This window comes from Ascaphus truei, chromosome 6 (genome assembly GCF_040206685.1).
Source record: "Ascaphus truei isolate aAscTru1 chromosome 6, aAscTru1.hap1, whole genome shotgun sequence".
Taxonomy (NCBI): domain Eukaryota; kingdom Metazoa; phylum Chordata; class Amphibia; order Anura; family Ascaphidae; genus Ascaphus; species Ascaphus truei.
Genome location: NC_134488.1, coordinates 37,318,755 through 37,344,729, shown reverse-complemented (window position 1 = coordinate 37,344,729; position 25,975 = coordinate 37,318,755). Strand labels below are relative to the sequence as shown.

The 25,975-nt window shown below is 41.3% G+C and overlaps 1 protein-coding gene and 1 long non-coding RNA gene across 5 annotated transcripts in view; one reads left to right on the top strand and one right to left on the bottom strand.

Moving 5' to 3' along the window:
• Positions 1-20,654, top strand: LOC142496916 (nicotinamide N-methyltransferase-like). 4 transcript variants are annotated; one of them, XM_075604016.1, is made up of 5 exons: positions 1-863; positions 1,471-1,671; positions 12,662-12,886; positions 13,385-13,592; positions 19,831-20,654. In XM_075604016.1, the coding sequence occupies exons 3-5, from the start codon at positions 12,739-12,741 to the stop codon at positions 20,258-20,260; spliced, it is 786 nt and encodes a 261-aa protein (XP_075460131.1). In that variant the 5' UTR covers positions 1-863; positions 1,471-1,671; positions 12,662-12,738; the 3' UTR covers positions 20,261-20,654. The 4 variants fall into 4 exon arrangements, 3 of the variants coding, with proteins under 3 accessions (XP_075460131.1, XP_075460133.1, XP_075460132.1); XM_075604018.1 differs by lacking the exon at positions 12,662-12,886 and having other exon boundaries at positions 7-863; positions 1,471-2,987; XM_075604017.1 differs by lacking the exons at positions 1-863; positions 1,471-1,671 and adding an exon at positions 8,973-11,775.
• LOC142496918 (uncharacterized) overlaps positions 19,756-25,975 on the bottom strand; it is a 14,968-nt gene continuing 8,748 nt past the window's right edge. The window contains exons 2-3 of the long non-coding RNA XR_012802132.1: positions 22,614-22,683; positions 19,756-20,423 (exon numbers count right to left, since the gene is read on the bottom strand). This is a non-coding gene — a long non-coding RNA (uncharacterized LOC142496918). The remainder of the gene's footprint in view (positions 20,424-22,613; positions 22,684-25,975) is intronic.

Here is a 25,975-nt window from a genome sequence, read left to right as displayed (position 1 = left end):
AGTAGTGCTGCCGAGTGCAGGGCTTCACATTGCGATCAGCTGCTGGGCTTGGGGGGAGGGCATCACGCTGTCACAAACCTTTGCCTTTGTGTATCAGTGCCTGTAAATGTGTGTATACAGTATCGTGTGTCTGTCTATCAGTGTATATTCCTGTGTGTCTGTCTATCACTGTGTATTATTGTGTATCTGTCTGAGTATCAGTATGTATTGCTGTGTGTCTGTCTATCAGTATGTACACTGTCTGTCACTGAATGTCTATGACTGTAGCTAATAAAAATTGTAAAAGTGTAAAGAGAAGGTTTTTTTTTCAGTATCTGCAGCTTCACAGTGCTTCTACCACTTTAACAGAGAGACGCGCGCTGTTTCTCTGGTATGTAACTATGCAGAAGCTGTCACTAAGACGCTGTGCCAGGAATGTGGTGTTTACTTTAGAAATTTCCCACCCACTTGAATTGAAGTCTTGCGAGACTCACGAGCGCGACTTTCACCCGCAGTGACTGAAAATATAGCCAGATGTAAGTAGCTCAGTCTGAAATGGCGCGATTAACACTCGCCAATCATACACTTTGAGACTTGATTGACGATTTGTCCTTTCTGAATCAGGCTCAATAAATACGCCACAATGTTGAACTTTTACAAGAATGGCAATTTATTTTGCCGTTCCTCTCTGCATAGGCCCCATAGTCTGAAGAATAAGATGGCAAAGGTCGGACGCATCACAAGTGGGAGAGGAGGTGGACCTCCAGCATCACTGAAGTTACAGTCTTACGAGGAAAAGATGTTATCAATAATGACTCCCCGCCTTATATTTGGAATTGGAGGGAACAGAGATATTGGGTCATCTCTCTCACATTCGACACCAGGTGAGTCGTATGCTATGACATCAATATTTACTTGAGAAATGCAAGCATTTATAAATTAAACTACAATCTTTTTAGATGTGAAACTGAAATGTCAACATTACAAATGTCCTTATTCATTTATGTCAAATATGCTTTTTATGTAAGCTGCAGTTCAATATGTATCCTGCATGTGTGTTTTTGGATAGCAATCACTAGTGTACTGACCATAAATACTTCTAGCATGTTCAGTTTGAAACAAAACTACTTGTAAATAACAATTGTATTTGATTTGAACAAGCATGCTTTTTCCTCTTGTTCATGTATGAACCATTCACATTAAGCATATATAAATATGTCGTCAAACTCCGCACATCAATACAAGGACAACTATAATTTCGCAATCTATGCAGTTGTTTATTTAATTAGAGATTGCACACAAACTATTGTCGTTATTAAATTTACATGCCAAAAACAAACAGGACATTGAACTGCAGCTTTAACTGATGCACATCTCCAATTTTTTGACAAAACATATGTGCATTTACATAGTATGTTCAGCCAAATAAAGAGGAGCACAAAATTACTTAGTCATTATGTTGAATTTAAAATGTTGTTATTTATTATATAGTGATTGCTGACGACATGGATTCTGATGTGCCTGCATCATCACAACAACCTGTCCGAATTGAGGAGGAGATGACAGTAGATCCCACTTATTAGTGTCCCAGATGCGGATGATTCCGGACCTGATTTGCTTGGATTCCAGGATACCCAACCAAATCCTGAAAGTGATGACAAAGGGGAGATCCAACCGGGCCAAGGAGACCAGGTTTGTGCTGAAGCATTATCAAATTTAACCAGCCTAGAGGCCATGTTTATCAAAAACCAGGAAGATCTGTCACACGTACATTCTTAAACACATGAGAAAATATATGAAGAAATGAAACATATGAGCAATATAATGACAAGACAACAGGACACACTGGACAAAATGGCAAATAGCCTCTCTGTCATAGCCACATGTATGGGTCAACTTGTGGTAAATGTCCAGGCCCAGCCTCCGCCACAGGCACAATTACAGCCACCTTGCCAGCCACACGCACAATCGGATATACACATACTATCGGATCTGGAGCTATTATCAGATATAGATCTAATATCAGAGCCAGAGATGCAAATAGCTCCAGATATGCAAATACAGGCAGAGATCCAAAGTGAGCCAGAGAGGCTAAGTGAGCCAGAGAGGCTAAGTGAGCCAGAGAGGCAAAGTGAGCCAGAGAGGCAAAGTGAGCCAGAGAGGCAAAGTGAGCCAGAGAGACAAAGTGAGCCAGAGAGGCAAAGTGAGCCAGAGAGGCAAAGTGAGCAAGAGAGGCAAAGTGAGCCAGAGAGGCAAATCGAGCCAGAGAGGCAAATCAAGACAGACACACAGCCAATGCTACATCAGGATCATAATGCGCCGGATCCTATGTCCCAGGCTCTTCCCCTGGCCCAAATACTAGCACTGGCACTGGCACAACCATTGGCAGTGGCTCAAACAGTGTCCCAACCCCTGCCACTGGCTCAACCACTGGCACTGGCTCAACCACTGGCACAAACCCCGGCACTGGCTCAACCACTGGCACAAACCCCGGCACTGGCTCAACCACTGGCCCAAACCCTGGCACTGGCTCAACCACTGGCACAAACCCCGGCACTGGCTCAACCACTGGCCCAAACCCCGGCACTTGCTCAACCACTGGCCCAAACCCTGGCACTGGCTCAACCACTGGCACAAACCCCGGCACTGGCTCAATCACTGGCCCAACCCCCGGCACTGGCTCAACCACTGGCCAAAACCCCGGCACTGGCTCAACCACTGGCACAAACCCCGGCACTGGCTCAACCACTGGCCCAAACCCCGGCACTGGCTCAACCACTGGCCCAAACTCTGGCACTGGCTCAACCACTGTCTCAAACCCCGGCACTGGCTCAACCACTGGCACTGGCTCAACCACTGGCACAAGCCCAGGCACTGGGCCAGCATGAAATGGCAAGAAGAAGGCAACGATCAAGTCAGCGTGGACGTGATCCCACACCAACTCCTCCCACATATTCATCACAACGACTATCCCAAAAAAATAAATAAAAGGTCTTATTATTGTTCCCGTAAGTCTTCAGATTCAATTATTAGCATTCATTAAGGTTCACCAAACATACTTAACAATGTGCAATAATCAAATGTGTATGTAACACAAGTAAGGTGCATACATGTGAATGAAACAGCATATGATTTTGCATGTGTGAATAATGTATATCTATCTATATTTTATACCGTCTTAATTGTGAAAAATTAACATTATAAATATTTGTTCGTTTGAACATGTTATTTCACAAAACAATTCTATCCAAGGTGTGTTTCAGAGCTTGGCTACTGAATCATGTATAATATGCAAGTACAAATTTCATAAGATACAGAACACCTGTATGTGGGAGAAGAATACATGGACACTTCTTCCTTTGTATAATGACCTTGTACAGTGTTGTGCAAATAATGCAAGTTTGGATAATTTGTAAGAACCTTGAATTAAGGAATAGTGTTGGTTACTGTACTCCATTCCATTCAAATACATGCAGTTTGAGATGTGTTCTATGGAAAAGCCTCCGCTTTCTTACGCAATGCTAATATATAGTGCCATTGAAAATGAAAGGAACAAAAAAGCTACGGTCTCACAGATCTATCAATATCTTACGGATAACTACCATTATTATCAAAATCATCCTCAACCTAAGGTATGGAAAAATTCTATCCGACGCACTTTATCAACCAATGCTTCTTTTATTCGAAACCCACCATCTGGCGCAAACAGGGGTGGGTGTTGGTCATTTCATGAATCCGGTATGCGTATGTCTGCAAATGGAAATAAAAAAAGACAGACAATTGTCAGATACGACTACCATGATATAGGTGCCCGCAGCGGTGCCTTAAATGTTCAGCAGAATGTCTTTTTTCAACCTGAGTTGGACAACCAATACCAGAACCATAACTGAAGGAAAATCCGTTATTTCCTTCCCCAGGCTTTAGAACCAAAAGGAACTTATTCTCTGCCAAGAAAACTGAAGCCTTGTGACTGGATACACCATCTGCACCGTTTGCAGCAGACTTCCCCGGAGAAGTTTTTACGCCCTGCCACTGTTATCGTCGATCTTTGGTGAACTTTCAGGCCTGGTAGACGAACGAAATGAAACGTAACGCAAGCCAGGTTTCAAATCCTTTGTCTCAATTTATTACTCATAGGGTAATGACTTTTATACAGAAAAAAGAAGATATTGGTTAGAGGCGTAACATAGGCATAACATAGGCGTATCATAGGCGTGTCTTGGGCGTAGCTTTGATTAGAGGCGTGATTTAGGGGCAGGACATATTAGTGGCATAATTTTTGGGACATGTCTTTCCCAATACAAGCAATGTCTGAATACATAGCTAATTCATTGTCTGTTATCAAAAGAGACCTTGAATCTTTAGCAACTAATTATACTATTTTGCTTCTTGCAGAGAACCATTCTATTATATTCTAACTAAAACATCAGGAAATTGACAACACAAAAGTATTGTAGTAATAACCTGACCAGGAAGAAAGGAAATGCAATTGGCAGAAACTGAGTGCATTTAGGAATTATATTTCAGCAAAAGGCTGACTACAGAATCTTAACTAGTTATGACCAGACAAAATGGAAGCTTAACATGAGTGCAGATTCTGGCCTGAAATACTGGTCCTAACAATTCCCTCCTTTTTGTTCTCTAAAAGAACAAATACCCTTACTAGGTACTCTTCTCTATGACTATGGCCTTATGGGGACCAATAGTATCATAGACTCTGTTCATGGCCACATATGAATTATTAGTTGCATACATGGCGTGAGATGAAACTGAAGGTTTCCTTGAGACAAATGAAAGCATTGCACACTTAGCACAGTGAAAAATAACAAAAATTGCTGCAATTATGCTAATCACTACAATAAAACCATAGAGAATTTTCATACCCAATTCTCCTCTCCAACTAGTGAGTCCTGACATCCAATTTAAGCTAAGGCCTGAGGATTCTTTACACATCCTTGCCTGAATTTCCTGTAACTTATCCATATCTTTATGAATAGCACCAGACACATCCTCAATATAGGCACAGCACTTCTGTCCTACAAGTTTACAAACACCTCTTTGTGAGGCTAGCAGATAATCAAGAGCCATTCTATTCTGTAATGATACTGTTCGGGTCTGCTCTTGTTCCTTATTCAAACGGATAATAGCATCACTTGTCTGATTAAGAGCATCATCAATATTTACCATAAGATCACTTAATTTAGAATTGAGATCCAAAACACCTAAACTAGGTATAAAAACCCTAGCTGCAATGCGGGTTGGACTAATGGTCCTGGTCAGATCTTTTCGATTTCTCAGCCTCCCTTGGGGTAACGTGTCAGATACATAGAAAGTGGGAAGGATGAAACCCAGATAACAAGGGGCAGTGTGATTGCAGGGTACAATCTTAGTGGCACACATGCCACACAACCAATATATATATATATATATATATATATATATATATATATATATAATCAAAAAATAAATAGATGATACCGTTCTGTGGCTAACGAAATGCTTTTATTTGTGCGAGCTTTCGAGATACACTGATCTCTTCTTCCGGCGATGTTACAATGAATGAAGCAAGGGTATACTTAAAAACAGTGTCTCTTGGAATGTTATCTGTGCTGGTCCTTCCCCCGGTGTGGATGTGTTTAATGGCTAGAGGTGTCAAAGGGTTACTGAAAGCAAGTGAAGAAAGAGTGTGAATGTGTAAAATCCTTTCCATTGTTGCTGTTGAAATTTCCTTTCCTTCAACCTTACGTGATGTCTCTGAGTCATTTGTACTGCCCTTGGTATGAATAGATCTTTTGAAAGCTCCTTGTATTAACGATGAATATACACTACTGACACGTTTAATCTGAGCACGGCTAGCACCGCAAGCCGGGGGATGCCCCGGCGTGCTAGCCGCACTCCCTCAGCGTGCCGCGCATCACCGATGCGCGGTCACGCGTCATCGGGTGCCTGCGCCCCCTGCACGCGCGTCCAGGGCTCCCCGAGGGAGCCCTGGTGTCCCGCGATGTGGGAGACGGCGGCAGGGGGTTCCGGGGGACCCGGCGGACCCGGCAGCGGGAGGGAGAGCGCCCCGATCGGAGGGCGCTCTTCCGCTGCTTCGGCGCGCGCCCGGCACCCTCCGGCGCACGCCAGGTTACTGCTGCGGCCGAGAACGGGCAAATGCTCGAATAAACTCGGCCGCAGCAGTATTTGTATATAGTTATCATACTCCCCTTATAGACGCCTCTTTTCTAATGTAAACAAATCTAATTTGGTTAGCTCCTTTACATATGTTTTTTTTTCCAACTGTCATAAACCTTGAAGTATCCAAAATACTTGATAAAAAAATATACCTTTTAATCAAACAGAAATATATCCTTTTTTTTTACCAATCCCAGCCTGTTTGTATTCTGGAGATATTAGCTGCTAAAATGTTGCCTTCATGAGATGTTAAAATTGCTGCTGCCCTTCACACATTAAGACAACACAGGTTGCCACAGTAACAGGTGTTAATGTTTAGGAAAAAGGATTTTCCATCAAATGTCAACAAAAGGAAAGTTACAGGAAATGAGAATCGGTGTCAGTAGTGTTAATTACCTCCCGGTACAGGAATGTCTACAGTTTAAGGGAAATATATTGTATAAAAGCAATGTGAATGTGATCATATTTATAGTATTTTATATAATGTGCTCCGACTGTACTGAAATCACAGGATATATTGCCTGGCCTGGGGCCTCTTTAGCGTGTACTGTATGACGTTGCCCTCTGCTCAGTTTTAGAGGCTGTACATGATCGGCGTTCCATTGTACATACTGTACAACACCACACATCTGTCCAGAACAGTGAAATTATCACTTTATCACTCCGCAGAGCAGTCACATGATGCAGAAATGCCGGAGGGTCTGTAGCCACTCTTTAACTATACAGCTCCGCTAAACACATGGACCCAGATCCACAAAAGCGTGCAAAGCTTTATTACGCCTTTCCTCCCCTTCATTTTAATGGAAGTAAAGACATGCTAAAGCTTAGCACCTTTCTGTGGATCTGGGCTATGGAGAGTTACCCTTGCCCACTACACTCCTTCCTCTCCTACTTGTCGTATCTCAGCTGTCTCCTCCTCTCCTTGCCGTCTCTCTTTTCTCCTTCTACTGACCTTCCTATCTCACTTCCCCTCTCTTTGCACTCCCTCCTGCCTGATGTGCACACTGTTCTCCATTTCTTCCTCCTTGTCAACTCTGTCTCCTCCTCTCCTTGCCGTCTCTATGTCTCCTCTCCCTTCCATCATACCCTGCTCCTTTTTGCACTCTCTCCTCCCTTCTTTGCACTCCCTGCCTTACTGTGTCTGCTCCTTTCTGTGCAGACTACACTCCCTCATCTCCTACTCATCTGTCTCCTCCTCTCCTTGCTTTCACTCTATTTCATCCTCCTGCTCACCTTGCGGTCTTCCCTCTCCCATGTGCACACGGCTCTCTACTGTCTCTCTCTGACTCTTCTTCTTTCCTTGCTGTCTCTCCGCGCCCCTCCATCACACCTCCTTGCACTTTCTACCCGCCTCTTGTTGCACTCCCTGCTTTGCTGTGTCTGCTCCTCTCTGTGAATACAACACTCCCTCTTCTCCTACTCATCTGTCTCCTCCTCTCCTTGCTGTCTCCACTGCCATTAAAATCCGCTCCTCCAGTATCCTGGGTGAGGGAGAGACCGCTTAGTCTATCACAGAGGGGGAGGGATATACAGTATGTATGTATATCTTTGTTTCTATAGCGCAGACAGTGTACTCAGCACTTTACAAAGACAATACGAAACAGGGAATTGTAATAATACAAAAAGGACAGCAAAGTCAGACAATAGGAAAGAAAATTCCTGCCCTAGAGAGCTTACAATCTTACAAAGTTAACAGAATCTCCCTAGTTGGTAGAAGCTGCCGTGGCAAACTTGTCTTCTATCAGCTTCAGGGTAACAGGACTAAAAGTGTTTCAAACGAGGGAACGCAGTCTTCAAAAGACTAAGGCGATGGCCCCAGTGCAAGCGCCGCTGCAGCCAGACTAATAGCCCATCGGATTAACACAGCAGGAGCCCTGCTATTTGAATGGGACCGCTGGGACTCCTGCTGTATTAATCCGATGGGCCATTAGTCTGGCTGCAGAAATATCACAGAAATCTCACAGAAATGTTGCACGTTTCTGTGAGCTAGCCACAGATTTTCCCTAGGCAAGTGGTCAAATACAGGAGGACACATCTGGATACCTGCTCTAATGCTGTGAATACACAGTAAGTTTACTTACCAAAAAAGTAACACTAAACACAGTTTGGTGTTAGGACCTGCACATTTGGTTATGCTTTGACGCAGCATGCAGGCTTATAACGCATTGGTCAAATGATTTAACTACAGTAAATGACCCATACTCATGAGAATATTCTTATTGAAGTATTTAACTATATACTATTTACTATATATTTTGTGACATTGGATGTAGCATTGGGCTTTTGTGTCTTTTGTTATTTACTTTCATTTTATCAAGCCACCTATTAACTTCTTCCTCAGTTAACCAAGTGTTTGCTAATATAGAGGTCGTGGCTTCCTCCTGCGGCACTACTATTGAAATTGATTCTTCCCAATTAAACACAGAGACAAATACTTTGTTTAATACCTCTGCTTTTTTCTTATCTCCTTTGATCTGCTTACCGATCTCTCACTGAAATGGTCCTATATTTTCTTTTCTCCTTTTTTTTTGGTTATTAAGGTACATAAAGAACTTTTTAGGGTTGATCTAACTTTCTATTGCAATCTTTCTTTCATTATCCATGGGTGTTTTTTTTTTTTTTTTATGTATTTTGTGGGGGGATTGTGTCAGGGTGGGAGGGAATTAGTTAGAGGAGGGGGGATTGAGCGAGAGTAGTGTAATTGAGAGAGTGAGAGGAGAGAGGGAGTGTGTGAGGAAGAGAGGGAGTGAGACATAGGGGAGAGAAATACATGGGAAGAATGGGGGGAATAGAGGGGGCTAGTGAGGTGTGCAATGGGGGTTTCACAAGACCGCTGACACGGGGCGGGGTCATAACTCTAGTCCTGGGCCCAGTCAAATCTTTCTGCGGCCCGATCCATATCACTATCAACCATACGGGTGCTCTGTTTTCTTTAAATAACATTGTGTCCACAATCTGATTGAGAAAACCTGATTCCTACTACAGTACCCCAAAGAAAGAGAAATTAAAGACACAATTATCACACACCCTCTATGGGTACAAATGATCAATACAAATCTCTCTTGTCCTTCTATAATTTAATTATATTGAATACATTTCTGGTTTTGCCTGATTATAAATCAAGGTTTTTTTTCCACGTTGAAAAGAACATCCTCGCCTTATAATCGTGACCTGCCAACTTTGTGAGCCAATCAGCAGTCAGATGTACAATATGAGGTAGGAGGGTAAAACAGAGGAAACTCCACCTGAAGCTGCAATTTTGCTTGTGGCAGGAGGTTCAATCTGAGACAGAGAGACAGACAGCGAGAGAGACAGACAGTGAGAGAGACAGACAGCGAGAGGGACAGACAGCGAGAGGGACAGACAGCGAGAGAGACAGACAGCGAGAGAGAGCGACAGCGAGAGAGACAGACAGCGAGAGAGACAGACAGCGAGAGAGACAGACAGCGAGAGAGACAGACAGCGAGAGAGACAGACAGCGAGAGAGACAGACAGCGAGAGAGACAGACAGCGAGAGAGACAGACAGCGAGAGGGACAGACAGCGAGAGGGACAGACAGATAGAGAGACAGACAGCGAGAGAGACAGACAGCGAGAGAGACAGACAGCGAGAGAGACAGACAGCGAGAGAGACAGACAGCGAGAGAGAGAGACAGCGAGAGAGACAGACAGACAGCGAGAGAGAGAGACAGCGAGAGAGAGAGACAGCGAGAGAGACAGACAGCGAGAGAGACAGACAGCGAGAGAGACAGACAGACAGCGAGAGAGACAGACAGAAAGCGAGAGAGACAGACAGACAGCGAGAGAGACAGACAGACAGCGAGAGAGAGAGACAGACAGCGAGAGAGACAGACAGACAGCGAGAGAGAGAGACAGACAGCGAGAGAGACAGACAGACCGCGAGAGAGAGACAGACAGACAGCGAGAGAGACAGACACAGAGAGACAGACAGACACAGAGAGACAGACAGACACAGAGAGACAGACAGACACAGAGAGACAGACAGACACAGAGAGACAGACAGACACAGAGAGACAGACAGACAGACACAGAGAGACAGACAGACACAGAGAGACAGACAGATACAGAGAGACAGACAGACACAGAGAGACAGACAGACACAGAGAGACAGACAGACACAGAGAGACAGACAGACAGACAGACACAGAGACAGACAGACAGACAGACACAGAGACAGACAGACAGACAGACAGAGACAGAGACAGACAGACACAGAGACAGACAGACACAGAGACAGACAGACAGACAGACACACAGACAGACACACACACAGAGAGAGAGAGAGAGAGAGAGAGAGACAGACAGACACACACAGAGAGAGAGAGAGAGACAGACAGACACACAGACACACAGAGAGACAGACAGACACACAGAGAGAGAGACAGACAGACACAGAGAGAGAGAGAGAGAGAGAGAGAGAGAGAGAGAGAGAGAGAGAGAGAGAGAGAGAGAGAGAGAGAGAGAGAGAGAGAGACAGACAGACAGACACAGAGAGAGACAGACACAGAGAGAGACAGAGAGAGACAGACAGACACTCAGAGAGAGAGACAGACACAGAGAGAGACAGAGGGAGACAGACAGACACAGAGAGAGACAGACAGACAGAGAGACAGACAGACACAGAGAGAGACAGAGAGAGACAGACAGACACTCAGAGAGAGAGACAGACACAGAGAGAGACAGACAGACACAGAGGGAGGGAGACAGACACAGAGAGAGACAGACAGACAGAGAGACAGACAGACACAGAGAGAGACAGACACAGAGAGAGACAGACACAGAGAGACAGACAGACAGACACAGAGAGACACACAGACAGACACAGACACAGACAGGGTGTGTGTGTGTTCATTTTACTTTCCAGCTACTACTTAAATTAGGGGAAACACCTAAATATACTTTGTAGATCCATTAGCATATTGCTCCGGTGTGCTCATTTTTAAGCAAAATATGGCTCCCCGATTTATTTGGGGATGTGTTGCAGGGTACATGCAACCACACACACACAAACGTTGGTTCTTTGGATAAGGCTTATTTATTTGAGCCTTAAAACATACAGCACACCAAGAACAAATAGCTTCTCATCAGCAAATAAAAGAAAATAGCTTCTTCTTCAGCAGACAGAACAAAATAGCTTCTCTTTATTATGCAGGAGACATACAGTTCATCAAACATGTACTTTGCCACATAGACATTACAGCAGTAATCTCTTCAGCATGTTTAGTCCTGTCTCCTCACCAGCTCCCCTGCATGTGTGTACAGCCTGGGGTTTTAACGCCTTGATTACTCAGCTGGGGTCAGACTAATTAAGCAGCCGTTCCTAACTTAACCTTGTCACTGCTGCACTGCAAGCCTAAACATAGGTTTTCCAGGCATATGGCTGGTGACATTCATTCACCCTGTCACAGGACACTTAAGGGGATATGTATCCAACTGGCGACTGTTAATACAATTAGAAAGCTCTCTCTCTCTCTCTCTCTCCATGTTGCAGACATGTTGCTTGTGGCAGGAAGCTCAAACCGAGAGAGAAAGACACAGAGAGACCTTTCTTTTCAGCTACTACTGAAATTAGGGGTTTTCCTATGATTGGGCGAATAAGGTATGTGTAATATATAATGTGAGACCTGAATGATGAATCTGATGGGTAAGAAATGCAGAGTTGATGGTGGGACTGTGTAACCTGTGACAGAAATGTAATGTATTTCTGTGTGTTCCTCATATGTACAGTACTCAGAAGCTTCATCCCATGATGTACTGTACCATCTGCATGATTTAATTACATCCCTGGTGTTAATATCTATTCATGATGTAGTGTAAAATACACACTGCGGCTCAGCTAGGTCTTTATTAACCTTTGCTGTACTGACATTGAATAATGCTGTTTCTTTCTGCTTTAAAGCAGCAGTCCAAGCAATATCTTATGTGTCTCTTTTATAAAAATAAATCTGTTCTGTACTATGAGAAAATAACTGTAGTATTTAAAAAAAAAAATATGACATTTTTAATGTTTCTAATGTAGGAAGCATTTCCAAAGTGACAGCCCACTCCCCCTACCCTCTCCCTAGCAGTGCAACAATTGAACTACGTAACTGACCAGTTACATGATATTGCTGGACTACATTGCCCACAATGCTGTGCAAGAACTGAATTAAATAACCCGGAGCAAACCATTGATTACAGGAGAACAGATCGATCTGCAGCTTAGCTAATCCCTTGTCAGTGTGCAGATTGTATTGATGCACATATTGAACGGAAAAAATAAAAAATACATTTTTAAAAACTGCAGCTTTAAGTAATATTTTAATTTTTATGACACAGCCCCGGGAATATGATGGCTTGTGATTTCTCAACTAGCAGAAAGACAACAAATATTAGAAGTGTCAATATGTGAAATAAGAATCCATGTGTACAAATAAAGTTCCGTATGATCCAAAGTTAATATCTGTTCTCATGACTTGTGTGATGTCATATTTCATCGTTTAAAGGACAAAAAAAAAAGTACGTACAAGGCTTATCAAACTTCACATCAGAGGCAGCAGAAAGATTGCACCAAAAACTTGCAATGGATTCCAGTCTCCTCAAACATTATCATCATGATGAATTTCATCCAAAAACATTTTTAGAGACATACTTCTGTGATGAAAATTTTCCCTTGATAGATGAACTTGTGGATTACCCTTTGAAACAATTGCATGAAACGTTCTCTTCAGGTTTGTTTATTTATTGGTAACATATAATGACATTTTGGAGACAGACTGATATTTTCTATACAGAAAATGAATGCATGTTTATTACATTAACATAAAAATGTATTTACTAATCATTTTTTATTAACTAATAATTAAATGTCAAGCCAATATACTCAATATATGTGATTTGCCTCCTGTCTCCATCTTCACATTAAGTAATTAAATACCAAGGGTGTTATTTATAAAAACATGTTTTTTCTAAATAAAAAGTAAAAGTGCATTGTGACAAAAACACGTTTGCTTCCCTGAAATAATTAGCAGCATTTGTTGCTTTCAGTGAGATAAAATGTAACACAGATAATGTGTCATTTAGATATACATACTCATATTCTTATTACCTATGTAGTTAATTTAAATTTTATAGTATTGGGATGTTATGAAGGTGTTTTTTTTCCAAAACCTAAACATCTTGTTGTATATAAATAAAGTGTGTTTCATTTTTTCTAACTGTTGGTGCAGGGCCTGTGAAAGGAGACACATTGATTGATATCTCAGGTGGCCCAAATATTTACCAGCTCTTATCAGCCAGTGATATCTTCAAAGAGATTATTGTGCTAGAAATTACTGAACCAAATATCCAGGAATTGGAGAAATGGCTTAAAAAGGATCCAGGAGCTGCTGATTGGTCATATGCAGCAAAGGCTCTTTGTGACCTAGAAGGCAACAGGTAACATATTTCCAACTACATTATTACAAGACAAATAACACCTGTATGTGCCAGTGATATTCTCTCCCCGTCTTAAACGCCATCTTGTCAACAGGTCGTTAAACAGCTCGGAAAAGTTCTAACTGTCCTTTACATAAAGAATAAGCTCCTTTCTCCTGGTTATTTCCCATTAAACTACAGTAATTAGGTGTCATTACCTTATAGTGTCCACTTACATTATAAACTCTTCAGGTAATGATTAGTCTCTCCCAGTGTTTATATTTTATACCTCGTGCTTTATCTGTGTATTGTATTATAATTATGTATAGTCCAATGTCTGTTTTCTCTCTATGTAAAGCACTGAGCACATAACCGGTGCTATTCAGCAGCTGTTAGACTTATACATACAGTATGTTTAAAACACACACTGTAAGTCACGATGGACACCAATGTATTTACAGACGGCACAGAACTGTGAGCACAGGAGATTTGCTTTTATCCTCCTATAAATCCAGCCTATTATATGTCTCATCTTTATAGCATTAACCAATAAAGTAAAGTGCAAAACAAAAGGAAATCTCTGGGTTTCTCTGTGGTTTAGATTGGTCTTTGATGTTTTGCCACTGAAAATAAAATGGAAAACCGCACAAAGAAGTAATGTGTAAAAAAAACTACATCAGATGGTAGTCAGTTTCTACTGTGGATAATGGTTGCAGTTATTTATTGTTACGTGTGTGGGTATTTTGTGGTAAGAAATTTAGCACCAAAGTCAAAAAGGGTAATTTATCAAAGACTCTAGGCTGTGAGAGGTGGAGAAGAAACTGCACTACAGTTATCATTGGGATTACTCTGACAATCTCTTAAAAGCCTCCCAGTGAAAAAATTCAATGTACGGCTGCACCCCGCTTGCACTGAGCATGCTGTGCACTCGGCACTTGTTGCTTTTACTTCTTGTACTCGTTATGTTAACGTCCCCACTCACGCGGTGTGCGCACTCATGCATTTAAGTTTGAAGTGCGCTCAACATGCTCCCAATGCCCATAGTACAATATTGCAGTGTTAAAAAGTACAAATGTGCAAAAAACTGTATATTTCCTACTCACAATGGAGCAGAAAATACAGCAATATCCCAAACAGTGTCAAAGTTGTCTCTTGCTTGGATATGATGTTCTGTGCATCTTTAAAAAAGTATGGAGAACAAACCACAGTGCATATAAGCTAAAAAGTAATTTATAAGTTCTCGCACAATGGAGGCTTAAACTTTAGAGCAGAATAGTAGGCAAAGCAGCAGGACAGTATTCAGGTGGGGATGAGGAGCGATTTCCTACCCTCCTCACCGAAGTGGAGACTGTTGGGGAGCGGAGGAGATCGCTACTCATCCCCATCTGAATACTTTCTTGCTGCTTTGCCTGCTTTTCTTTTCTGCTTTTCTAAATGGGATGAATCACCGCTCCCCTTACATCTTTGGAAGAAATCGCTTGGAATAGACCCTGTAATATTAAACTTGCTACAAAACCAGCAGTTACATAGTTACATAGTAGATGAGGTTGAAAAAAGACGTACGTCCATCAAGTTCAACCTATGCTAAATTTAGACAACAGATACTTTATCCTACAGTATATCTATACTTACTTATTGATCCAGAGGAAGGCAAACACAAACCCCATTAAGGGGAAAAATTAATTCCTTCCTGACTCTAAGAATTGGCAATCGGATTAATCCCTGGATCAACATCCTTCCCATGTATACTTATTTGGTATATCGCTGTATACCTTTCCCATCTAGAAAGATGTCCAACATTTTTTTGAACAAATCTATTGTATCTGCCATCACGGTCTCCACGGGTAATGAATTCCACATTTTAACTGCCCTTACTGTAAACAACCCTTTTCTTTGTTGCTGGTGAAATTTCCTTTCCTCCAACCTTAAGGGATTGCCCCGAGTCCTTTGTACTGCCCGTGGGATGAATAGTTCTTTTGAAAGCTCCTTGTATTGTCCCTGAATATATTTGTATATAGTTATCATATCCCCTCTTAGATGCCTCTTTTCTAATGTAAATAAATCTAATTTAGCTAGCCTCTCCTCATAAGTTAGAATGTCCATCCCCTTTATTCATTTGGTAGCTCTTCTCTGCACTCTCTCTAGTTCCATAATGTCTTTTCTTAGGATTGGTGCCCAAAATTGTACTCCATATTCAAGGTGTGGTCTTACTAATGCTTTGTAAAGGGGCATAATTATGTTTACTTCCCTTCCATCCATTGCCCGTTTGATGCAAGATAAGATCTTGTTTGCCTTTGCAGCTACTGCATGACATTGGGCACTATTGCTAAGCCTGCTGTCTATAAGCACTCCTAAATCCTTCTCCATCAAATATTCCCCCAATATATCTCCATTTAATTTGTAAGTCGCCTTTTTATTCTTGCATCCCAAATGCATAACCTTACATTTAGCTGTATTAAACCTCATTTGCCATTTACCTGCACACGTTTCCAGTCTCTCCAAGACCTTCTGAAGACTATTTACATCCTAGTCTGATTCTATTACCTTACACAATTTAGTATTATCAGCAAAGATGAAGACTTTACTCTCGATCCCAACCTCAAGGTCATTAATAAACAAGTTTAAAAGCAGGGGTCCCAGTACCGATCCTAGAGGTACTCCACTCACGACTTTAGCCCAACCTGAAAAAGTTCCATTTATGACAACCCTCTGTTGTCTGTCCTTTAGCCAGTTTTCAATCCAGATGCATATATTATTACTGAGTCCAATTTTCTTTATTTTGTACACCAACGTCTTGTGTGAAACCGTATTAAAAAGCCTTTGCAAAATCTAAGTAGACGACATCAACTGCATTACCCTGGTCTAAGTTCCTACTTACCTCCTCAAAGAAACAAATAAGGTTAGTTTGGCAAGATCTATCCTTCATAAATCCATGCTGAGTATTACTAATAATTTTGTTTTCCATTAGGTATTCCTGAATATTATCCCATATTAAACCTTCAAGTAGTTTCCCTAATATTGAAGTCAGGCTTACAGGTCTGTAATTCCCCGAGTGTGATCTAGCTCCCTTTTTAAATATAGGCACCACATCTGCTTTACGCCAATCTTATGGTACTGAGCCTGTGGAAATGGAGTCCTTGAATATTAAATATAATGGTTTTGCTATTACTGAGCTTAACTCCTTGAGAACTCTTGGATGTATGCCATCGGGGCCAGGTGCCTTATTTACTTTAATTTTTTCAAGTCACTTATGAACTTCTTCCTCAGTTAACCAATTATTCATTAATATGGAAGTTGTGGCTTCCTCCTGTGGTGCTACCATTGAACTTGATTCTTCCCTGGTAAACACAGAGGCAAAGAATTTGTTTAATACCTCAGCTTTTTCCTTATCTCCAATAATCTGCCTACCTATCTCACACTGAAAGGGTTCTATATTTTCTTTTCTCATTTTTTTGTTACTAAGGTACTTAAGGAATTTTTTAGGGTTGACCTTACTTTCTATTGCAATCCTTTTTTCATTATCAATTTTTGCTAATTTAATTGCCCTTTTGCAATTTTTGTTACATTCCTTCTAATTCTGATACGATGTCTCTGTCCCTTCTGACTTAAAGAATCTAAACGCCTTCCTCTTCTTGTCCATTTCCGCCCCTACCTGTTTATTTAGCCACATTGGTTTTGACTTATTTCTTTTATACTTATTACCCAAGGGTATACACTGATAAGTGTGCTTTTCTAACAATGTTTTAAAGACTGCCCATTTATCTTCTACATTTTTCCCTGCAAAAACATCATCCCATTGTATTACTACTAGATTAGACCTCAGTTTATTCAAATCTGCCTTTCTAAAGTTTAAGGTCTTTGTTGAACCCAAGTATTCTGTTTTTTAATAATTTATTTCAAATGAGACCATGTTATGATCACTGTTACCCAAATGTTCCAGGACTTTAATATTTGTTGTTACTTCTACATTGTTTGATATGACCAAATCCAGAACTGCCCCTCTCCTGGTTGGTTCCTCAATAATTTGGGTCATATAATTATCTTTAAGCACCCCCAAAAACCTGTTTCCTTTTGTTGTAATGCTAATCTCCTTGCCCCAGTCTATGTCTGGATAATTAAAATCCCCCATTATGCAAACATGACCCAGTTTTGATGCCTTCTCCATTTGCAAAAGTATTTTAGCTTCCTCAATCTAACAGATATTTGGTGGTTTATAGCATATTCCCACAAACATTTTCTTTATACTTTTACCGCCACTGATAATTTCTATCCACAAGGTCTCTACATTTTCATCATTCCCTTCATAGACATCATCCCTTAAAATAGGTTTTAGATCCGGTTTAACATACAGACATACTCCACCTCCCCTTCTATTTGTTCGATCCTTCCGAAAAAGAGAATAACCCTCTAAATTAACTTTCCAGTAATGAGTTTCATCCCACCATGTTTCAGTAATGCCTATGATGTCATACTGCTCCCTTGTAGCTATTAATTCAAGCTCCCTCATTTTATCTGTCAGGCTTCTTGCATTAGCAAGCATGCATTTAAGTTTTTTTTCAGCCTGTATTATTATCTTATCTGCTCCTTCCTTTCTGCTCTCACTTGGTTTAGTCTTTAGAAGTTTTCTAGTATTATCTCTATTTACTATGGGTATCTCACTGCTTGTCAAACTTGCACTTGCCCCCATTCTACCTCCATACCACCTTGTATCCTCATCTATTTCATTTAGTTCATTATCTGTTTCATTCCCCTGTCTGCAGAGTGACTCCAATAATTTACACTTTCATTCTTGATCGAAAGCAGGCCTGCCCAATTCGTAAAGTGAGAAGGGCCGAACTGCTCCAAGGAAAAAAAAAATTGGGCTGCACGGGTTAAATAATCATCATCATCATCATCATCATCATCATCATCATCATCTCTCCTCCAGCACCTCTCATCATCATCCTCATCCCCCTCCCCTCAATCTGACACTCTCTCCCAATCCCCTCAATCTGACACTCTCTCCCAATCCCCTCAATCTGACACTCTCTCCCCCTCCCCTCAATTTGACACTCTATCCCCCCCTGCACTTCACATCACTCCCCCCCTCACATGTCAGCAGCACCCCCCTCACATGTCAGAAGCTCACCCCCCTCACATGTCAGCAGCCCACCCCCCTCACATGTCAGCAGCCCACCCCCTCACATGTCAGCAGCCCACCCCCTCACATGTCAGAAGCCCCCCCCTCACATGTCAACAGCCCACTCCCCACCAGCCCGTTTTTCACACCCCCCCCACCAGCCCATTTTACACACACACACACACACACACACACACACACACACACACACACACACACACACACACACACACACACACACACACACACACACACACACACACACACACACCTCTTAGATCAGCACATCCTCTCCCCGGTACTAAGCCCCGCCCCCGGCATGCTCTGACCTCCAACCCGCCCCCGGCATCCTGCTATTGAAAAAAAAGATACTCACAGTTGCCGCATCCTCCTCATGCTGCTGCTGCCCCCGCACACCGCAAAACCCAGGGGAGGAAAGGGAGGGAGGAGGAGGAGGAGGGGGGGGATGAATCGCTGCCATTTTTTTAAACTTTTTTTTAATTATTTATTTATTTAATTAACTGGCGCCTGGCCGGAGTCATCGCGGGCCACACAGAGGCCAGGGGGCCGTATGTTGTGCAGGCCTGATCTAAATTAACACAGGTTATTCCTACAGAAAGCTGCAATGTCCATGTCATGGGAATTATGGGAGATATGGTGATCCATATAAAGGAATAATGGGGGACATGTATTGCTGAGATCTGCCGAAATACATAGCACATGCTTCAGCTAGTAATGAGATTAAGGTCCACATTTCCTTACACTGAATATTCTGCCATTGTGAAAGGGTTTCTATGTGCATTTTATAACTTTGTGCAACATATTTAGCTCATCTATATCATCAATCATTTGACTTTCACATACAGATCAACTCTGTTATAACATGATCTGTTACAATGCGAATCCGCTTATAACGCGATGCAAGTGTGGCCCCCAATGTTCATATTTCTGAATACTTTACAACTTGATTATTGGAATCTTAAATACTTTATTATACAAAGCATACAATTGTATATTTTTTTAACGTGATCCGCTTATAACGTGATGTGGTTCTTTGAACTCCAAGCACAGCGTTATAAGGGGGTTGAGCTGTATATATGTATTCAGATACTTATAATAATATTTTGTGTTTAATTTCAGAGAGGATTGGCAGGTAAAGGAAGACAAAGTAAGAAGAGCCATCAAACAGGTTGTAAAATGGGATGTTTCTAAAGACAATCCTCTAGACCCTGTCGTCTTGCCACATGTGGACTGTGTCCTCAGCCTTTGGGTGCTAAATGTTATTAGCAAAGACAAGGATGCTTACCACATCAACCTCCGAAAATGTGCATCACTACTAAAAATTGGGGGTCACCTGTTACTCATTGCGGTATTAAATATGACATATTATGTGGTTAATGAGCACAGGTTTTTTACCCTGACCTTTGATGAGACATTTTTAAGAGAGGCTCTAAAGTTTGCCGGGTACATAATTGAGTATATGGATGTGCTCCCCAGCAGAAAGGGCTGTGATATGTTCGATTTTGAACACATTGCATATGTTATAGCGCGCAAGGAGAGGGAGGTTTAATAATCTAATTCTGACTGCTTATTATTTACATAGGAGAGTAAAATAAGAATATGTATTTATTATTACACGATTCCTCCCTTTACAGTTTTCAACAGGACCTTTCCAAAAAATGTATAATCAATAAATGACTCTTTATTTTCTTTCTTCTGTCCACGCACAATACCTATTGAATGACAAAATCATTAGTTATATGTTAGGACACTTATGTGTTCGCTTATCATAAAAAATTGAAATATTAATTGGAATAGCAAATGTTGGGGAATTGTTGAGGAAATGTTGCTTTGCTTTTTCTCTCTCGTGCTGTTGGACGGTGAAATATTCCTACTAAGAATATAACATTTTACTGCTAATAGCTTATTATAAAAATAAATGATTTCCAAGTACAATACAATAACTAATGTCATTGCCTTTTTCCCGTTCCAGGGATCGAAAGATTTGCATAATAGTTTTGTTTGGAAAGACATATGTCCTCAGGGCGCAACCTCAGCATTGTGTATACTTAGGATGAGGTCCGCAGTATATACTAAGCCCATACAGTATGTAGGGAGAATATACATGAAATGAAAGAAATGTCAGTTCTAGGAACAAGTGTTTATTCTATACATACAGTACATGGATTATACAGACTTCAGGCAACTGCTTAAATCACATGGCTACCTTACTACTGTCAGTTTCCACATGCATCCTTAATAAACACTACACAGGTGACCTGTGAGTGGATGTTACCATGATCCTCATCAGTGATTCAGCATGTGATCCATTCTCTGCCAGATATGTGCGCAACAACTGATGCTTTGTAATAGACAATAAATCACAAGTTTTTGAAGTTCACAAAATAGAATGTATTAAAAAAAATAGCATCATTAAACTACAGTATTGCAATAAGTAAATAACCGTTACCAACACATCAAGTTTAAAGGTAAATAAAGGTTATTTTCCAGAAATATCTATAAGATATTGCTGATTTAAAACAAGGGCCATGTTTTCCAAGCAGCGTTCTGCCATAAGACGCCTTGTGGAGCTGGAAGACATTCATTGACTTGAATGGGCTTTGAGGTTTCTAACACCGCAGGAAGGGGCCTTATAGCAGAACACTGCTTAGTAAATATGGCCCAATATGTGTTACATTTCACCATTAAAATAAAAATATATTCATGTGGCTGCGTTTCTACCTTTCAGTAAGATTTAAATAAAAATAAAATAGACGAAAGCTTTTCTTGCGTGACAAACACGTTACAAGACTTCAGTGAGGGAGTTTATACCTACTGTAAACTGGGTAAATAGGAACTGATCTATGAATAATTTAAATAGCTAAGCTTAATTATTAATAATGTACTAATATTGCTGATTTTGTTTTTTCTAATGCAGGGTTAATAGATTTGAGGAATAGGATGCAGCAGTTTTATGATCCGGTCTTTACATTGTACTTAACCATTACATGACCAAAATCTAAATCTTATTTCTATGTTACAAAGAGACATCACAGACACATTCTGTTATTTATTAAAGAATGAACAAGAGAAGGGATACTGAGGCAGAGGGCCCCACCAAGAAGGGGAAACCACAGGAAGATCCCAATAGCATGCACTCAATGCTCGCTAGAAGTATATATGTGGGAGAATAGCCCGTCTATTAGAGCGTGGCTGTAACTAAAAGCAATAACCAAGGCTAAGCCGTGGAGGCCCACAGATAATGAAACCAAATCACTGTCCCGAAGGAATGATACAAAATATAATAATACTATATAAAATAAGATAAAACGGACCAATATAAAAACAAGGCTACAGAGCCAGAGGTGTCCAGCTCAATAATAACAGTATAAATGACTGTAAAAGAATTAGTAGCTTGTAGAAGATCAACATGCTAAACAGTCCCATATATATATATATATATATTTATATTATCTATAGCCCATACCCTGTTTTTCTTTGTAGATAATTAATAAAGATTTATTATGTTTGTTTTTACCACTCATTAGACTGGCTGTATAGGATTACATATATCCTGGATCAATGTTATCCCCCAATAAACTATCATACATGAGTGCCATTTCTGAGGGCTTCTAATGGTGGGAGTATTTCCGTTAATCCTCACTTCCAGCGTATATAGAGTTCTTGTTAATTGTCATCAGGATCACATGCCAAACAGCATGGCTTTCAGTATCTCTATCATGCAGCAGTTTCCTCTTTGCCTGCAGCTCCTCCCAAGACTCAACTTAACCCTGGATAGGAGTGGAGTAGGCTCAGTCCCAGGTCCCTACTTAAACCTGGGTTATATCCCTCCTCCCTGAGCATCTTTGGTGGTGGTTCCTGAGATCATCTCGTCCTTGATGTTGAGTGGTGCTGATACTAACCTGCTGATTGCTGCAGCTGATGGGACTGTGTGCTGGGACTCTTTGAATACTCTGGTGTTGAAAGCAAACACTGTCGAGGAGGACCAGGATGTTAGTGAGTGACGGGAGCTTTGTGACAGGCTATTAATAATACGCACCAAAATATATAACTGGGTTGAACTGGTACGAGACTTAGATATGATAAAATATAATTTATTCCTTGATAAAGGTGAGCACACAAGATATACAAATAACAGGCAAAATATAGACACTCACTTAAGATGGGATGATGAAACAGTCCCATCCGGACTGGCAGTATATACAGAAATCTTCATAATTATCAAGACACGAAAGACAATAGCCATAGGCTGAGCCTGGTTTATATACAATTATTTCACAATGAACACAACCTAAACCCAGCCCCTCTCATAAATCAGTGGTGAGGTTGACAGTTTTCCTCAGAGTAAAACTCCTCCCACCCAAGGACGTTTACAAACTGCTTTTCCTATCTAAATAACTTCATAACTTCAGTTTAGTAATACCTACCGGCATGCGAGACATATTAATACATTCCGGTACGCATGACGCTCCCAACGAGACTAAATATTACCGTGTACAACTAAAATTAAGAGAGATATTAATATCTGGCTCTTAGTTTCTGTTAAACCTCAGGTGTCTGTATTCGTTAGTTGGGGCTTGGTCCCACGAATACACATATGTAACTCTTAGCATGTTCAGCCGAGGACATCTCATAATATTCTTATATTTAATAAGGTCACTCATTCTGATCTCCTAAATCAGAGGCGTTTGTAAGTGTGAGTTATAACGCTCACAACCCACTCCAGCCTCCTGCAAGCAGGTATTAACATACTTTGCACCAAAACCCCCATCAATAAATTTATTTGAAGCAGGGACCCCTGTGTAGTTAACATTTGTCACCTGGTGCTATATGTCACACCCAATGCCCCAGCCTGGGTCTAGCTGTCTCTAGCAATATATGTTAACATACACCAAACCCCCTCTATACCTTTTCACACCTTTTCACACCCAACTTCAATCAAGCCTTTTGAAGCCCAGATTTTCTGAAAAGACACACCACAGTTGTATTTTCTTAAACCGTAGCTTATTAACCCCTTAAGCCCCAGTGTGTGTGGTGCAGACACTGGCCCAGAAACAATACATTTTTTTACAGGGGAATAAGCATTTGGATATTGAAGCGAGGTAAAAACACATTACTGGACCTCAGTCCAGTTAACCCCTTGCTTCCCAGGTGAGGGTAGAGGGTGGCCAATTGGGGTGTAACCCCTTTAATCCCGGGCCAAATCCTCCCCATCGTCACATAGTGTCTCCCAATGTATCTCAGAAATGTATGCATGTTAATGAAAATGTGTCCCACAATGTATCCCAGAAATGTATGTGTAGCCAGGTTCCTCTGGGCTACTAAACGTCTCTGCTTAACACATAAATCTTGGTATCAGCACAGGCAGGGTTAGGTTTAATCCTTGCCCTTGCTGCAGTGAACAACTCCCTTGTAGTGACAGGGGGTGGGCCCAAGGCCTAGGTACTGCCCATAACTGTGGCTAAGACCTGGGACCCTCCCCTGGTAACAAAAAGGGGTTGCAGCCTAAATGTAGTTGTTCTGTTCTTCCCTCTCCCCTCAGTGGGAGTGGGGTGTGTGTTCTATGCTGAGCCAGGGACCTGGTTTCCCTCCCGCAGGGGAGTGGAAGCATTTACCCCTTACTCCATCAGGGAGTATGGGAGATAAGGAGAGATTCTGAGGCCTCAAGGTCCTTGTTTTGGCTCCAGGGACAAGAAGATGAAACTATATGTCTGTATGTTGTCTAATGTATGAGAATAAAGACCACCAGTTATTTTACTCCTGCCTGAGTATGCAGTCATTCAGGGGAAGGGAAAGAGAGGTTTCCTGCAAGTACTGAATCTATCCATGTTAGGCCCGTTGGATGGAGGCGCAGCATCGAAGAGAAAGAAAATCAGACCTGGAAACCTGTCCTGTTATCCTCATTACCTTCGGTGGAAGCTCAGAATCCTGAGGGCCTAACAGGTGAGCAGTGCTACACCCGGTAACAGAACCACATCTCATTGTGGGTGAAAATGGGTTACATAATTATTGGTTTCAATGGTACTCATATAATTAACCAAAATTAAATAATTTGTGTTTAGCTTTTTGAATGCATTTCCGGTTTTGCCTGATTAAAAAGCAAGGTTTTTATGAAAAGTACATAATAACCATACAATCGGGCCCGTAACAGGACTTATCCCTGATTTAATAAAGCAGCCTCTGAGAATCCAGCAGAGAGAGTTAATTGCAGCCACTCAATTAACTAGTCTCCACTTGGACTAATGAGAGCTCTGTAAAAAACCTCACGTGAAACACAGGAGAGTTATTCCTTAGCTCACATTTGGGCTGACAGAAGGAGTGCAGAAGCACTGTCTTGAGCACAAAGACTCTGCCGTGAGCAAGACATCCAGACACCCAGAGAACTATATTTCCTGGAAACAGAGGACCCAGGAACCTGCCAGAGACTGACATGGAGGGCCACCTTTTTAAGATACCTCCTGAGACTTTGGGGTGATAGGCTGGTAATGGGAATATCCCTCCAGTCCTGCAGATATGGTCTGGGGAAGTAAGTTAGCCCTTACTAAGGGATAAGGTTTTTGTTATTTTGTTGTATTTGTATGTTTTGCCTGGATAAAAAAACAGGCTCAATAAAGCCAAGATATCATTTCACCCTAATCGGTCTCCATTAAATGTACCTCTGCACACATCTCTTACAGGGCCCTGCCAACTTTGTGAGACAGCAGTCAGATGTAAGTGGTGTAGGTACACTAATGCTGGACGGTCTGTGTCATGATTGATGAACTCTCACTGTAATCCATCATTTTGAGTTCCCGTCCTCCAGATAAACACATCAGGGCAATTTCTGTGTTTCTCCTTCCTCCCCTTCCCCTTATTAGTACACTGCTAATAGGGTACGGTTTACCTATCACTGTGCTTTATCATTTAGTATTGTCAAGGGATGTCTTGCTTTATCTAGGCTATTATTACACCGGCCGGTGGAATAGGGGTTAGATGAGAGGTGATCATTCTCAACCTTTTTCACTTATTAGGCTCACACAGTCAATTTTGCAGCTGACAGTAAGGACAGGCATTTGGGTTTCTTTATACCTCATGTATTTTATTATGTGTTGTTAATATTTGTGATATTGCTTAAATACATTTTGTATCGTTTTGGACGTAGTAGAGTGTTATACTTTTATCACTGAATATAGTTGACTTAGTGTCTATTATTATATGCAGTCTGTTGCGGGTATTTTGTGTGTGTGTGTATATGTATATATGTATGTATATATATATATATATA

Coding starts and splice junctions, on each gene's coding strand:
- LOC142496916 (XM_075604016.1), top strand. CDS start 12,739: ATGGATTCCAGTCTCCTCAAACATTATCATCATGATGAATTTCATCCA. Junction 12,887..13,384: donor GCATGAAACGTTCTCTTCAG/GTTTGTTTATTT, acceptor CTGTTGGTGCAG/GGCCTGTGAAAGGAGACACA. Junction 13,593..19,830: donor TGTGACCTAGAAGGCAACAG/GTAACATATTTC, acceptor GTTTAATTTCAG/AGAGGATTGGCAGGTAAAGG.